Below are 16,096 nucleotides of genomic sequence, written 5' to 3' on the forward strand. Positions count from 1 at the left end.
TTATTCGAACTCAATCATTATGACAGAGTGATCTCCAGCCTTGTCCTCGTCAACACTCACACCTGTGTTAACGAGAGAATCACTGACATGTCAGCTGGTCCTTTTGTGGCAGGGCTGAAATGCAGTGGAAATGTTTTTGGGGGATTCAGATCATTTGCATGGCAAAGAGGGACTTTGCAATTAATTGCAATTAATCTGATCACGCTTCATAACATTCTGAAGTATATGCAAATTGCCATCATACAAACTGAGGCAGCAGACTTTGTGAAAATTAATATTTGTGTCATTCTCAAAACTTTTGGCCACGACCGGTTAGTCAAGATAATTGAGGTAATATGTACATGTAGGTAGAGTTAAAGGGACTATGCATAGATAATAAACAGAGAGTAGCAGCAGCATAACAGAGGGGGGTAGCCATTTGATTAGCTGTTCAGGAGTCTTATGGCTTGGGGGTAGAAGCTGTTAAGAAGCCTTTTGGACCTAGACTTGACGCTCCGGTACCGCTTGCCATGCAGGAGCAGAGAGAACAGTCTATGACTAGGGTGGCTGGAGTTTTTGAAAATTTTTAGGGCCTTCCTCTGACACCGCCTGGTATAGAGGTCCTGGATGGCAGGAAGCTTGGTCCCAGTGATGTACTGGGCCGTGAAAGAACATTAAATAAACCCTTTCAAACTTTGTCAGCAAGTTGGCTGTCAAAATTGTAGTGATAAATGATGGGGAATAGCCTGCTCATCCTTCTGCAGCTTGCCTGCCAATGCATGCCTTGTCCCAACCAAGCACCCAAGCTAACCGGCTAAAGTTGACTAGCTTGCTAGTGCATTACTTGCAGACACAAATGAGAACACACCTCACTGACCATTTTTCTCAACCTAGCAGAGCTCTTTAGGCTGTTTACATGTTAAATAGAGTGTTCGTGACTAACTGGTACTTTCTTTGCCTACGTTTACTGACACCAGTTTACTGATACCGGTCAGCGGTGTTGCACATTCGTAAATTCATCAGTCATTCAGCATAGCTAGCTAGCTAGCAAAGCGATTCACATGTCTTGCTAGCTAACCAAATGGCAAGTGCATCTATAGCTGTGTAGTCACTGAAAAATTATATGAGGGGAAAAAGTCAGTCACTCACCCACTCCTACAACGTCATCACGTCCTCCTAGCAGCTACCTAGCTAAAGTTAGGCTCTTTGTTTTTAGCTTGCTACATAAATAGATACGCAAGCATATTAGCCACATTTTGACTTACTTGTGATCATTGCCCTTGCTAGTTTGATTAACATTATTGACCTTCCCAGCCTTAGTTACATTTGTCCGTTTCTGTCCAAAACATTGAATCACTGAAACTGAAACAGTGCATCCCAAATGGAGGCAGCAAACAATGCACCAGGCCAGCAGTGATTTACAACCTGATATAAATATTTATTGGTCTGCCAAGAAATGTATTGGTGAATTATATGAATCATGCATTGAACTGCAACCATCTATTCTGCCAGCAATGCCTTAGTGTATGTCATGGAATGTTGAGTCAAATATAACCTATTTTTAAACCCTCTTATGAAGTTGGTTTTGTAGCATAAACTGGGATTTTTTTTTTTACTGATATTATGATTGTCTGTTTGTTTTATATATGCAAAGTAGCTAAAAAGCTGTCAGTTCCCACACAAATACACACCACCACACCAACACATCACCGCCACCACGAAATGATTGCCGCAAAGTGCAAATGTCATCTGATCACTCCTTATATGCTGAGAGTAGTAAACTCTTCTAAGAGCAGGCTGTCAGTGTATTCTTTTGTTTTCTGCATGTGGGCCATGACATACACAGAGGGCATAACACCTCGCGGCTTCAGTTCAATATTTTATGATCAATCGAGGATGTGTGGAGAGGCACTACACCAGCAAAGAGAGAAGACAAATGACTCTATAGTGCAGTTTATAGGACCTGAGGGTCAATTGGCACAAATAACCAGCATTGGTTTAAAGGTTGGAGGTGATGTCAAGCCATCTACTGTAGCATAGATATCCAAAGCTTCTGCTTTTGGCATACAGTAGCTTCAATGTTCACACATAAGTGTCATACTAACAGGAATATAAGAGTAACATTTTCACATGGAAATACTGATCTGTCACAGCCGTTTATACCACTAGCTGGTATTAAATGATTATGAAATCATAATACTCTCTGAAGAGACACTAAAGAGTAAAGAGGTGTCACCAGCTCAGGAATGACATTGAAGTGTCATCAATTTTGAAGAGTTTGTGATAGTTGGCATATATTAATACCACTCTGATGACAAAAGCTTTCTAATTAACTCTAAATCTGAGATTATAATTGCTCTTAGAGGATATGTTTCAGTTGTAGTACACTTTAAAACCACTTACTTTAGGTTAATGTGAAAAAAATGCTTTCAAAACACCCCTTCATGAAATAGCAGCATTTGAAAAACTCATCTCTTTCTCACCGAATCGTATCAACCTGCAAGATAAAAGGCTGTTCATCTGGCTGTCACATATCAGTTGGATGACAAAACGTTAGTCTCCAAAGCAACAGAGGCCATACAGCAGTTGCATGGGAATGAAGCCCTTTTAAACCCTATAGATTCAGTTTGAAAGCATTTATGACAGACAGAGTAACACTGGTCCTATTATTGCTCATACAATTTCTTTTTGGCACAAAATTGAAAATCACTGTAACTGCAAAACCAAATGGCACACCTAGACTCCAATGCATTACATTTTGGAGAATGGTCTTTTTTAATCTCCCCCCAGTGGTCCAAATGTGGAATGCATACCCTTGCCAATATATATATATATTTTAATTTAACTAGGTAAGTCAGTTAAGAACAAATTCTTATTTTCAATGACAGCCTAGGAGCAGTGGGTGACAGATTTGTACCTTGTCAGCACAGGGATTCAATCTTGCAATCTTTCGGTTACTAATCCAACGCTCTAACCACCAGGCTACCTGCTGCCCCTGGACAGTAATGGTTTGAAAAAGACACATACACATTACCAGGTAACACATTTTTTCTATATTTACAATTCAGGTTGGCTATCCTGGCCTATGGTGTCCCTTGGCAAACCCAACTACCGAACCTCCAATCATGGGATTTATAAATCAATTATCTGGGCTCCTGAAAGGACTAATCTCTATAATATATAAACAACTTGTGGAAAGCTCATATTCTGAGCTATCCATTAAAAAAGTATGGTCTACAGATTTAAGTGAACTGAACAACCCTTTAACTGGAACAGAATATGGAAACATATTCTTAGAATCCCATAATCCGAACCATACATTTATACATTTACATTTTGTTCACAGACTGTATTTAACACCAAGGAAATATTTTACTATGAAATTGGTCCCAACTCACAACTGTTCACTGTATCCCCTAAATCAGGTAGGCACGTTCATTCATATGATGTGGGAGTACCCTGCTTTTAGTACACAATGTATTATTCATTTTGCTTTGCATCTACTATGTTACTTAATGACGACTAGGGAGTGGGGGTGACTGACAAGCAACCCTGGGGGTTGGGGGGATTAGATATGAAGTTGGGGGTGGAGGCCCACTTCTTTTTTGTTTTCTTTTCCTGTACATGATGAATGTGTTATTACTTCAACTGTAATATGATCAATACTTTGTAGTTATGTACCTTTTTTTAAATGTTTAATTTTCTTCTTCTGAATGGCAGCTCACAGGTACAACAATAAGATGTGTGAAATAATGAATGGAACATAAGATATTAAAAGAATACGAAATTATATGAATTTAAATATTGTATCTTTAACTCATCCAATGAAAAAAATGACTAAATAAATAAATAAATTGTCTGAATCCAAAGAGCAGTTAATGATTCCTTTGGTGAGAGATTTAGTGGTGTAGTCGAAAATATCAGTTTTTTGATAATGAAGGTAAACTGCATAAATTAAAAAGTGATAGCTTGTCTCAGAAACTTGACCACTTTTACGGTGGCTTTCATCACTGTCCCAATGGGAGCTGTGGTACATCTAAGATACAGTTGCAGGTGATTCTTCATGGAAGAAGAGTTGGAGATGACAATGAAGGATTCCTTCAAAAGCAACTCGCTAATTACAACGTTTGTCTACTTTTCTATCTTTGCAAGCTTATAGTTGCCACTCAAAGATTATATTTGCGTGTCAATTAATGTTACAAATGTAATCTCGAATACAGTATGTGATCTAAGTATACTCAGACTAAAAATATACTTTTGTAAATAAGTTAATAAAACAAACATAACAAAATCTTCCCTATTGATTGAGAGGTCCAGGATGAAGTGTGTGGGTAAATTCAAATATTCTGATGGCTCACGCTGTTGGGTTTGATTCCTTCATGCGCCAAACACACCATGGATAAAAGTGTCTGGTAAACTGTATGACAATATTATTAGCATAAGGACAGAAGATCCATGACATAATGAATGGGAGAAAATCCCCCAGAGCGGAATTATGGAGCAAATCTCTGGTTCATTCCACAAAATACATTCATATTCAATCCGCAAGACAGCGCAAATCAGGTGAAAGTCCCTATGAGGCTTTTTCTATGTATGAACAGAATTTCATTATGTGAATGGACTGGGGGCTAAAGTGGAATATTGACCCCGGCCTTAACCCTGCAGCCATTGTAGCATTGGGTCGGATACTCATGATTCCCCACAGTGGACCCGCAAAAAAAAAATTGGCTGATGAGTGGAATGAAAATATTATTTCAACCCACGGACAGGCTCGTGGTTCAGAACAATTATATTGGGGGTTATAAATGTTTTAAATAAAGATAAAATATTTTTTACAAACCTAGGAGCTTGTTGTGTTGAATTGCGATGCGAATTCCATTATGTTAGCGGTGAGGCAGATATAGCCTAGGCCAAGGCTACCAGCCATGCAGTGAGAGAGCGCAGGGAACTGTCCATTATTTGTCTGGTGCGGAAACATTCCTACTTTGTCCATGTGACGCAAAAATGGTAACAAGCAAAATGCAACAGGAGAAATAAAAATAAATGTTATGTGAAATCACCGGTTTGGAACTATTTTGGAGTCATTGTGGACAACAACCTTGTAGATGGATACACAGCTTGCAAAAGTGCAAGTATATATTTGTTACGATAATTCATATAATTATTACATTACTTCAGGCTTTCGTTCATTTAGATCATACACAAGTCATTTAAAGTTTAAACCTGTGCGGCTGGTAAAAGTTTGAGTAGCCAATAGCTAACTAAATAAATGTAAGCTATTTTTGCAGCCTATAGCCTATCCGGGAATTGTTTATTTAACTTTCAATTAAACAATTGTATTATCTAAACAATATTGAATGTTGCAACGATGTGCGCTGAGAGTCGGGAAGCAAGTTCAGGGAGTGAGTGTTTTAATAAATAAACACAACATAATACAAAAATAAGAAACACAAACAACGCACAGAACTGACACAGGAACAGAAACAATGACGCCTGGGGAAGGAACCAAAGGGAGTGACATATATAGGGAAGGTAATCAAGGAAGTGACGGAGTCCAGGTGAGTCTAATGATGCGCAGGTGCACGTAACAATGGTGACAGGTGTGCGCCATAACGAGCAGCCTGGGGACCTAGAGGCCGGAGAGGGAGCACATGTGACAGTACCCCCTCTCTGATGCGCAGCTCCAGACGCAGGACGCCGACCAAAAAGACGATTCCGGGGATCAGGAGTGGATCGGTCACTATTGCTGAGGCGCGGGAAACCTGTCAGTCCGGCTGAGACGCGGGAGAATGGCGACCTAGAGCGCAGGAGAGAGCATACGTGACAATACCCCCTCCCCGGTGCGTTCAGCTCCAGCCACAGGACGCCAACCAAAGGGACGATCCCGGGGATCAGGAGCGGACCGGTCACCCTTGCTGATGCGCGGGAACCTGTCGCCGGCTGGGGCGCAGGAACCTTACAGACCGGCTGAGGCAGGGGAGCCTGGCGATCCGGCCGAGGCATGAGAGCCCGACGAGCAAGTGGAAGCAGGGGAGCCTGGCGATCCGGTGAAGGCATGAAAGCCCGATGAGCCGGCTGTAGCAGGGAAGCTTGGCGATCCAAATGAGGCATGAGAGCCTGTAGCGGCTCCCGGACCCGATGTCATTCCCACCGGAAAAAAAAACAAACACTCCCTGCTGCTTCCCTTAGGTGAGGCGTCATTCTGTAACGATGTGCGCTGAAGCAAGTTCAGGGAGTGAGTGTTTTAATAAATAAACACAACATAATACAAAAATAAGAAACACAAACAACGCACACAACTGACACAGGAACAGAAACAATGACGCCTGGGGAAGGAACCAAAGGGAGTGACATATAAAGGGAAGGTAATCAGGGAAGTGACGGAGTCCAGGTGAGTCTGATGACTCGCAGGTGCGCGTAACGATGGTGACAGGTGTGCTCCATAACGAGCAGCCTGGTGACCTAGAGGCCGGAGAGGGAGCACACGTGACAAATGTAAAGGTATTGTTTTGTTATGTCGGCTATAAGCTTCCATTAGGTAAGAAGAAGGCTAATTAGAAGGTTCTTCTTCAAAGCGATTGGAGTCAATGTGCCGCATTGTATTGTGAAAATAATAAGATAGGCCTAACGTTCTTAAATCATGGCATGGTTTCCTTTTAACCAAATGTTGAATAGACATGCAGACAAATGAATTAGTCCAGTGATAGCCTAATAAGCTACTACTTTGGAGTCATAAAAACAATTAAATAAATAGATTTTATTTAGCGGGTCACGGATCGGCTCTCAGAAGAATTCTATGCAGGCGGGTCAGGTTGTGGAGGAAAATCTGTCCTGATGTTGGATATCGGATGGGGCTATTAATTGATGTGGCCAGTGGGGGGCGGGTGCGGCAGAAAAAAATAATGACCCCTGCAGGACTCTAATCCCATGGTGGAAGAACGGTCAGGGACATGAGCGGGGACGTTTACCTTGAAGATGGAGCTTGCTCTCCGGGCTCTGCAGGAGTACAGAGCTCACCGAGTCCAGATTATCATAGCTGCTGCATCCCAGTGGGCCAGTACGAGTCTCTGTCACCTGCAAGAGAATCAGGACAAAGATGAGAGGAACAGTAGGGGACAGAGACACCTGCAGTGTGTGTGTGTATGTGTGTTGGAGTGAGGGAGGATAGGGGGTGATCATAGAGAGAGTTATTTTCATGAGAATTTGACTAGACTCACAAGCTGAAATCCTGAGTTGAGATTTAGGACTCAATTCAATCCATAGCGCCAGAGATCTATGCTGTAGCGCAATTGAAATGTGAAGTTAATTTCCAATTGAGCCGACATGCAGTATTTTGCAAACACGGGAACATTGTCTTATCATTTATAACACACTGTATTGCAGGTCTTCAGCACTACAGATTTAATCGAGCCCTTACACATGTCACATACACTACATAGGTGCAGTGAAGCATGTTGTTTTACAGGGTCAGCCATAGTACCATGGTGCAAATTAGGGTTAAGTGCCTTGCTCAAGGGTACATCGACAGAGTTTTCACCTTGTCATCTTTCACCTTCAAACCAGCGACCTTTCAGTTACTGGCCAAACGCTCTAACCGCTAGGCTACCTGACGCAACATGTAACTCATAAAGCAATCATTGGTATCATGAGAGGGTTGGATTGAATGTTTTATTCTTGGCCTTGTGTCAGGCATGGTTATATTTCCACATAAATAAGTGGTGTGCGGCATTTCCTTTACTAAGAAGGGGACACATCAACTAACAATATATGTTATACTTGGTTAGAAACATAGCACATACTGTATTTCTATTTAATATGGATCCCCATTAGTTTCTGCCAAGATAGCAGATACTCTTCCTGGGTCCCAGCAAAATGAAGACAGTGATTAATACGGCTGGCTGTGATTAATTTAGCTATAGATAAGCCATTCATATTTCAAATGGGACTGTGTGAGTAGTTCATAAATATCTGAATTCCATGTGTGTGTCACGCTAGCACATACATGTTCTGCGTTGCTCAGCTAAGTGAACCGTATTTGGGCCAAAGCGCAGAAGACAGCGTATGAGGTCTTTCTAAACAGCACTTCTATAGGTACCTCCTGATTTCTGTCTGCGACGTGTAGCACCACCGGCTCCTAAGACCTATTTTCTTTTAAGGACCTTTAAAGATTTTATTTCCTTTTAAAAGAGGCGAGACGCTAATGGACTTTTTTCTTCAATCGGTGCCTGCGTCCCACTATCTGCTAGAGAATATCACTTCCCTTATAAAAGTCACAGACGTCGCCTCTCTTCCTGCCCAAGCTTCAATCTATGGGATAATTAGGGTAGTCAAATGTGAGGGTGCTTTTAGGTCTTACTACACGTCTAACTTTAGACTTATTTAAAGACATTGCTCTTGAAAAGAAGGGTGACTTTCTTCCTTTTTATCCCCTTTTCTTCTCGTAACGAGTTGGCCGGCAGTGCTCAATAGTACTTTCACATGATTCCAAGAAGCCAGATGCGATGCTACTCAGCAATGGAGATTAAGAGAAAAAACTCTTGGCATTAACCTCAATGGAAAATCACTCAGTCTCTGGCTCAGTTAGAAAACTCTTAGCTTGAATGAGGGGGGTTGCGTTGGCAGCTTGCATGAAGTCCAATCTCGTGAATAGGGGTTATCGAAGACGCGGGAAGGGTCCATAGTCAAATACTTAATGGTGAACAAACATGATATACAGCTACATTGATACAGAGCGCAGATACAGTGATGGGTAAATCAGATCCTCAATTCACCCAGTAAAATGTGTTTCTGTCCTTAAAGGCCCTATTTCTCCCTTCCTGCTTGGAACATGCTGGTTGAATCAACATTATTTCCACGTCATTTCAATAAAATGACGTTGAATCAACGTGGAATAGATGTTGAATTGATGTCTGTTCCCAGTGGACATTTTCCCATCTTTCATTGTGATTCGGGGCCAGATGGCAGGTTGACAAGCAGGAAATTAGACAGATGTATATCTTACCCTTGACGTCACTCTGTTGTGGGATAAAACAGAGTGATAGGCTCCCAATAAGCTTCGCAATAACATTGCTTAACATTAAAGTGTATGTCCCTTCCTGCCAAATGGTAAATATGTTATGTTTTGAGCACAATAGACAACATAATTTGGATCTGTTTATTATTTAAAAGTATCTAAAGTTAGGTATGCTTGCAGCAGCCATACCACTGCAACTGTCCACCACTGAATACTCCAAAATGTCAGAAAGCTACAGTAAAGTTACTGACGGAGAAGTCAAAACAAGAACTTTTCGAATTTCTCTGCAGCCCTGCATAAAGTTTCAAAGTAGATTGATTACTGTGCTTTCCTGGCCTATCAAACCCTGGCATCTTGATGGGTGCTGACAGGGTGCTTTTCTCCCGTTGCTTATCACATAATAAATGACTTCCTATAAAGGTCGTATTGCATGATGCATGGTAACCTAGCAGAGTGAATAACTGTTCTTTATATAACCTCTGGGCAACCCCATTGTTGGCAAAACATGCACATGCATGCACGCGCATGCATACACACACTCACAATGTCACACATCCTGTACACGCGCACACACGACTATGTGCACTGTGAATGCAGAAAATACATCAGACATTTTCCCTCGATCAATATAAGATTACTGTCCTTGGTAAACCACCACTGATTCTCACTCTCACACTCACTCTCACACTCACTCTCACACTCACACACTCCATTTATTGGTTTGCCAGATTATAAAAATTGCATACAACGTAATAAAAATACAAGGAGCAATCAAAGAGCTGAAACAGGCCAAGGGGGATTTAGAGGATTTGGATTATTAAGCGGAACACAACTCAGAATCCCAGTGGGCCCATACTGTTTCATAGTCCTATCTTTAAACCATGGCTCTAGAACACGCTCTCTTTCATCTACAAAAGTCAGTATACCTACACTCCCTACATATCTAGAACCTTAAAGGGTTCGGCTTTCCCTATAGGAGAACCCTTTGAAGAACCATTTTTGGTTCTAGTTAGAACCCTTTTGCGTTCCATGTAAAAGTAGAACCCTTTCTTCAGAGGGTTCTACATGAAACCCAAAAGGGTTCTACTTGGAACCAAAAAGGGTTATCTTATGTGGACAGGCGAAAAACCCTTTTGGAACCCTTTTTTCTAAGAGTGTGGAATCATAAGCATATTTGGATTATAATGAGAGGAACAATGTTATCATCCTGTGTTTGTCAATTTTAGGATTTGTTTGAATTGCAAACTCAATCTTTGTCCAGAGCAGGAGAATTGGTTTGTGTTAGAGTGAAAACATACTATAGTACATTGCATCCTATCCATCTCTTCTCATTTAGATGGATCCCACTAACGGTTATAGCATATTTCCTGTCAATTATGTGCACAATGGATTGCTAAGAGCATGTCACGCTGGAAGCCTCAGGAGCATTGGCATTTCAATATGTTATGTAACGGGGATGAGTGGCAACGTTATGTCTAATACCCATTTTGTTTAACAATATCACCATGTATTTTTAATTAACACCTATTCAATTATTCACATTATATGCCATTTTCATGGTGTCTGTGATTCATAAGGACTCAAGTGAACTTCATGCACTGTTGCAGTCATTATTCAAAATGTATAATTGTAGATTTTTCCCTCCAGCACCGACTGACAGAAAAACTATGGCTGCAATAAGACTGGCTTCAGGAGGCGTTGTTGCAAGCTTGCTGAAGTTCAGGAAATTGCTTGCCCATGCAGCTCAGATGAAGCACAATCAACCAATCAATCCTTCTTCGCCCCTCGCTCTTTCTTTCAGAGAAATATGTAATTAACTACTAACTTACATGCATGTATCCCACCAGGTCACAAGGTGCTTGTAATTTCAAGAAGAAGCAACTTACCTCATTCACCAACAATGAGCCCACATGGCAGTCATTTTGTGCTGCACATCTACACTTTATTACGGCAGTGTAGAGGTGAGGAGTATTACTACTGACAACGTTTGTGGTATAGCTACAGTTAGTGAATCAAGGCACAGTTATTAGCATCACTGCTTATCAAAGGCTTCAAGACATCGCCTAGCCCTGTCCTCTAGCCATTTCAGAAATATTTGCAGTCACACAACTCTGGAGACAGCGGGCAGGATTAAAAATCATGTTAGCCTGAGAGAAGGAGGGAGAGAGGGAACGAAGGAATAGATTGGGACTTGAGGGAGGGATACATCCAGTATGATGGAGTGTCTTCATCAAGGGAATGCTGTCACTGCAGAGCTTTTCTTAATGTGCCTATCACCTGCCACTCACCTAATGACTTTCTATTTCTAGAAACAGGGAAATGAAGGGAGAAGCTCCCCAGTAACTCTTCATGGCTGGACACATCTCAGAGTAAGTTTGCTTTTGGAATGTAATGTGATTCCATGGAATTTAATAATTACACTGTATCACATGGCCTACCCGCAAAACTCATGATATGTCAGTTGGTAAAATTGGTAGTGCTAAAACTGAGTACCAACATATAAAATACAAATGCATTCATTAGGCCACAACCCTCCCCAAACAAGTAATCAAAGCTGAGTTAAATTCACACCCCAAAAAATCTGGGTCACCCCAAAAAACATTTAATATATATAATATCTACTCAAGAGGACTGTGGACCACAGAGGTGGCAATCAGAAAGGAGAAACAGGATTCTGGCCTGTCCCATAGATCCGGCATGGATGCCTGAAAAACAACTGCTGCATCATCAGTAAATCTGCATATTGAATCCTAGTGTAAATCAAGCCAGCAGAGTGACTCTTCAGGGAGGTGACCTTGTGGGAACACCGGCCAGCGTCACACAGCAGAAACCATATTCCGACCACCCCTGCATAATCATTCAGGGTCTTTGTCACAGATAAACAGCCTGCTCATAACATTACATTTTTTCCTCCATCTTTCATTAAAACACCCTACAGGGCATCTTATTTTCCTTCTTAAATGACCCCCCCTCCAGGAGTGCTATCTTGCAGCCAGCTATTGGATCCTGCTACACAGAAGCACACGTCTTACTTTTTATTTCTAACGGGAGGGTGATTGTGCCATGCACAGTTTGACGCATGTTCTTCATTCTGTTGTGCTGTTCTTTATTTCGCTTAGTGTGCTACTGTACATGTCTGATTTAGGCTATGCTACAGTTTTAGACAGTATGTTGTGTCCCAATTACTTGTTTGTTTGCCCTGCTGAGGCATGGCTGGATGGAAAGACAAACGAATAGGTTGCCAGACTAGTAAACACAATGAAAGATAGTTGGCTCTGAATGAATGACGGGGTAATGGACGGGTTGTCACATAAGTTGACGCTGGAGAGACGAAGCAGGTACAGGGAGTAAAACATTTATTAAATAAAGGACATGGAACGAGACACGAACAGCGTCAGCAAACTAATACTAAAGACAAAAACAATACAATGCAGCAGCGGGGAACAGAGCTGGGGAACTGACAAATATAGGGGAGGAAATAAACAGGTGATAAGTGAGTCCAGGTGAGTCCAATAACGCTGATGCGCGTGACGAGGGAAGGCAGGTGTGCGTGATGGATGGCAGGAATGTGTGATGCAGGGCAACCTGGCGCCCTCAAGTGGCCAGGGGGAGGAAAGAGCGGGAGCAGTCGTGATAGTACCCCCCCTCTTGGGGCGCCACCCGGCGTCCCACCTGGGCGAACCAGCCGAGACATGGGCGCTGGGCATGCCGGCTGAGACATGGGAGCCTGACGATCCGGCTGAGGCAAGATGCCTGTCGATCCCGCTGCAGAGGGGGAGACCGATGATCTGGTGGAGAGTGACGTGGGATGGGAAGCCGTCGAGCCAACCGGGGCAAGGAAACCTCTCGAGCCAGCTAGGGCGTGGAAGCCCGACAGGCTGGCTTAAGCACCACCGGTTCCATCGGCGGAGGAATCCACCCCGACGTCACCAACAAAACAAAAGACAAAAAAAAAACTCTGTGACCGGCTGGACGAACAAGAACTGACGATCCGGCTGAGGCCCGACGTGGGATGGGCGCCATCCGAGCCAACCGGGGCAAAAAAACCTCTCGAGCCAGCTAGGGAGTGGAAGCCCGACGAGCTGGCTAGGCACCCCCGGTTCCATCGGTGGCGACTCAGAGCCAATGCCACCATACCAACCGGAACGCCAGTGCTCCCCAATGCTTCGTATGTATGGCGGCTGCATTCTGTCACATGAGTTGACGCTGGAGAGACGAAGCAGGTACGGGGAGTAAAACATTTATTAAATAAAGGACATGGAATGAGACAGGAACAGCGTCAGCAAACTAATACTAAAGACAAAAACAATACAATGCAGCAGCGGGGAACAGAGCTGGGAACTGACAAATATAGGGGAGGAAATAAACAGGTGATAAGTGAGTCCAGGTGAGTCCAATAACGCTGATGCGCGTGACGAGGGAAGGCAGGTGTGCGTGATGGATGGCAGGAATGTGTGATGCAGGGCAACCTGGCGCCCTCAAGTGCCCTGGGGAGGGAAGAGCGGGAGCAGATGTGTCACGGGTTGATCAATAGAAATATGGATGGATAGATATTGCTGTGTATACACTGAGTGTACAAAACATGTTATTTCCATGACAGACTGACCAGGTGAATCCAGGTGAAAGCTATGATCCATTAATGATGTCACTTGTTACATCCACTTCAATCAGTGTAGATGAAGGGGAGGAGACAGGTTAAAGAGAGACAATTGAGACAATTGAGACATGGATTGTGTATGTGTGCCATTCAGAGGTTGAATGGGCAAGACAAAATATTTAAGTGCCTCTGAACGGAGTATGGTAGTAGATGCCAAGCGCACCGGTTTGTGTCAAGAACTGCAACGCTGCTGGGTTTTTCACGCTCAACCGTTTTCCCGTGTGTATAAAGAATGGACCACCACCCAAAGGACATCCAGCCAACTTGACACAACTGTGGGAAGCATTGGATTCAACATGGGACAGCATCCCTGTGGAACGCTTTCAACACCTAATATAGTCCATGCTCCGGCAAATTGGGCTGTTCTGAGGGCAAAAGAGGGTGCAACTCAATATTAGGAATGCATTCCTAATGTTTTGTACACTCAGTGTATATAATTGCAAGAGCAGTAGAAAAAAAATGTATGCTCTTGGCAACTTTAGTCGTCATCTCTTCAATGTGTAGGAAGTGAAGAACAGTTCTATATTCTAGGAGACAAATTAAGTACTGTGGGAATCCTCCTATATGATCTCATTACTCAGTAACCACAGGTCAGCCTGCCTAGTGTAAGCCATGTGTGTGTGTGTGTGTTCTCTTTCCCTTTCCCATTGAACTCCATAAAAGCTGATGTGCCAGGTAGATCGTTAAAGATTGACGTCGAAATTGGAAGTCTATCCATGCCCTGAGGATGTCGGGAAATGCCTTCAAAACCAGCCACTAGGGGCAACAGTGAGTGCTATTACCATCAAGTAAACTTGGGTTTTGCTAAGGCATTGTGGACGGGGTTGGCGAATGGGCATAACCCCATGACTCTGGATCAGAAGGTTGCGTGTGAGATCCCAGTTGTGGATACTGGTTTTAAATGTTTTGTTTTAACCCTATCCCTAGCCTTAACCATTCAGAATGAGTGCCTAAACTTAACACTTAACTTAAAAACGTCACGTTTGGAGAACGTGGATGAACATCTAATTCTGCAGTGACTCTGAGACCTTGTTGGATGTGCAACATTGATGAGCTCCCTTTTCTCTTCAGAGCCACTGAATAAAGAGAAAGATATCTCAGCATATATTGTACACATGCACATTTCAATGCACACACATGGCACTCTAAGACTTCACAGCCCCAACAAACAATCTGCCAGTTACAGAGACACTTTGGCCCAAAAACCTTGTTTGTTTGGAGTTCTGCTATTAAGCCACCCATGGGCTGTGAATGTTTTGAAGCCAAAGGGAATGGAGGTGATGGTTGAGGCTTTCAGGCTACAAACATTCCTTGGTTTGGGCAGATAAATTCCTGTGTGGGGTCTTAGAAAAATAACAAGTCCCTGGCTTGCCCTGGGTGTCACCGGTGCATTGGGGAGATGTCTTCGTTTTGATTAACGTTTGCAAGTTTCTGGAACCTCTTAAGCAGTGCTAAGGCTTGGGGAGATGGGGGGACGGGCCAGGGATGAGGAGTTGATAAATATAGCCCAGCTTGGCAGATCAGTGGATGCTCTCAGGCCATCCCCACTAATGCACACACACTAATGCCTGTACACTACTGTTCATTTTTCTGCTACAGCCTCAACTATTGAAGTGTCCCCCAGCAAGAGGTATCAGGGGAGAGAGAGTGTACAGACTAAAAAAGATTAAGGCTTACTCTAGACATATGACTAACAATATGTATGTCTGGTGCATGCATGCGTGCATGTGTGTGTGTGCCTGCATGTGTGTTTGAGAGTGTGATAACATGATAACATGAGGATATGGAAAATTGTGAAAGGGAAATGAAATACTCAAACTAGCAATCTCCAGAGCTTAAAACGCACATTTCACTAAGTAAACCCAGTACTTAACTCAAACTCTACACAGTAAATGTGCTTACTCGCCAGACAGGAAACAGTCTTAGTTTTCATCTCTATTGATGTCTTTGTGCCTGTGTTTTCTCCATAGACCGCAGCATCTCACTGTGAAGTTTGACTCCCAGCCATATTAAATCAATATTGGAAGTGCAGGGCCTTGTTCTGTGTCTATAGATCCAGGCTGTGCGTCAGACTCAGCTTCCTCTCCACGTACAGATCGTTGTCTGTCTGCTACGTGACTGTAGGACCAGCGGCTGACTTTACTTCTGCCATCACCTTTTATTTATAGTGCGATAGATTGCCCCAGCCACAACAGATTTTGGATGATAGTACTTCTGACAAAGCATAAACCTTTCAATAGTATGTGTATCAGCTTTCATTTGTGTGGGCAGTGGCCTCAAATAGTATTATTTTTGCTTTCAATTTTTCCCTCTTTTCCAGTCAAAACAGAAAAAAACTATCCCTATTTCCTATTGGGAATCAATGCAAATGGATTTTCTGTTATACTGTTTTCCTCCCCCTAAATTCTGTCTAATTTTGTCTTTCTTGTTATATGGTATTTTGTTCC

The 16,096-nt window shown here is 42.8% G+C and overlaps 1 protein-coding gene across 1 annotated transcript in view; it reads right to left on the reverse strand.

Moving 5' to 3' along the window:
* Window positions 1-16,096, reverse strand: part of LOC111964043 (BMP/retinoic acid-inducible neural-specific protein 1) — a 141,011-nt gene that overhangs the window by 42,884 nt on the left and 82,031 nt on the right. The window contains exon 5 of the mRNA XM_023987712.2: window positions 6,948-7,053. Coding sequence (XP_023843480.1) covers window positions 6,948-7,053 — 106 coding nt within the window. The remainder of the gene's footprint in view (window positions 1-6,947; window positions 7,054-16,096) is intronic.

Source organism: Salvelinus sp. IW2-2015, linkage group LG5 (genome assembly GCF_002910315.2).
Source record: "Salvelinus sp. IW2-2015 linkage group LG5, ASM291031v2, whole genome shotgun sequence".
In the NCBI taxonomy this organism is placed as follows: Eukaryota; Metazoa; Chordata; class Actinopteri; order Salmoniformes; family Salmonidae; genus Salvelinus; species Salvelinus sp. IW2-2015.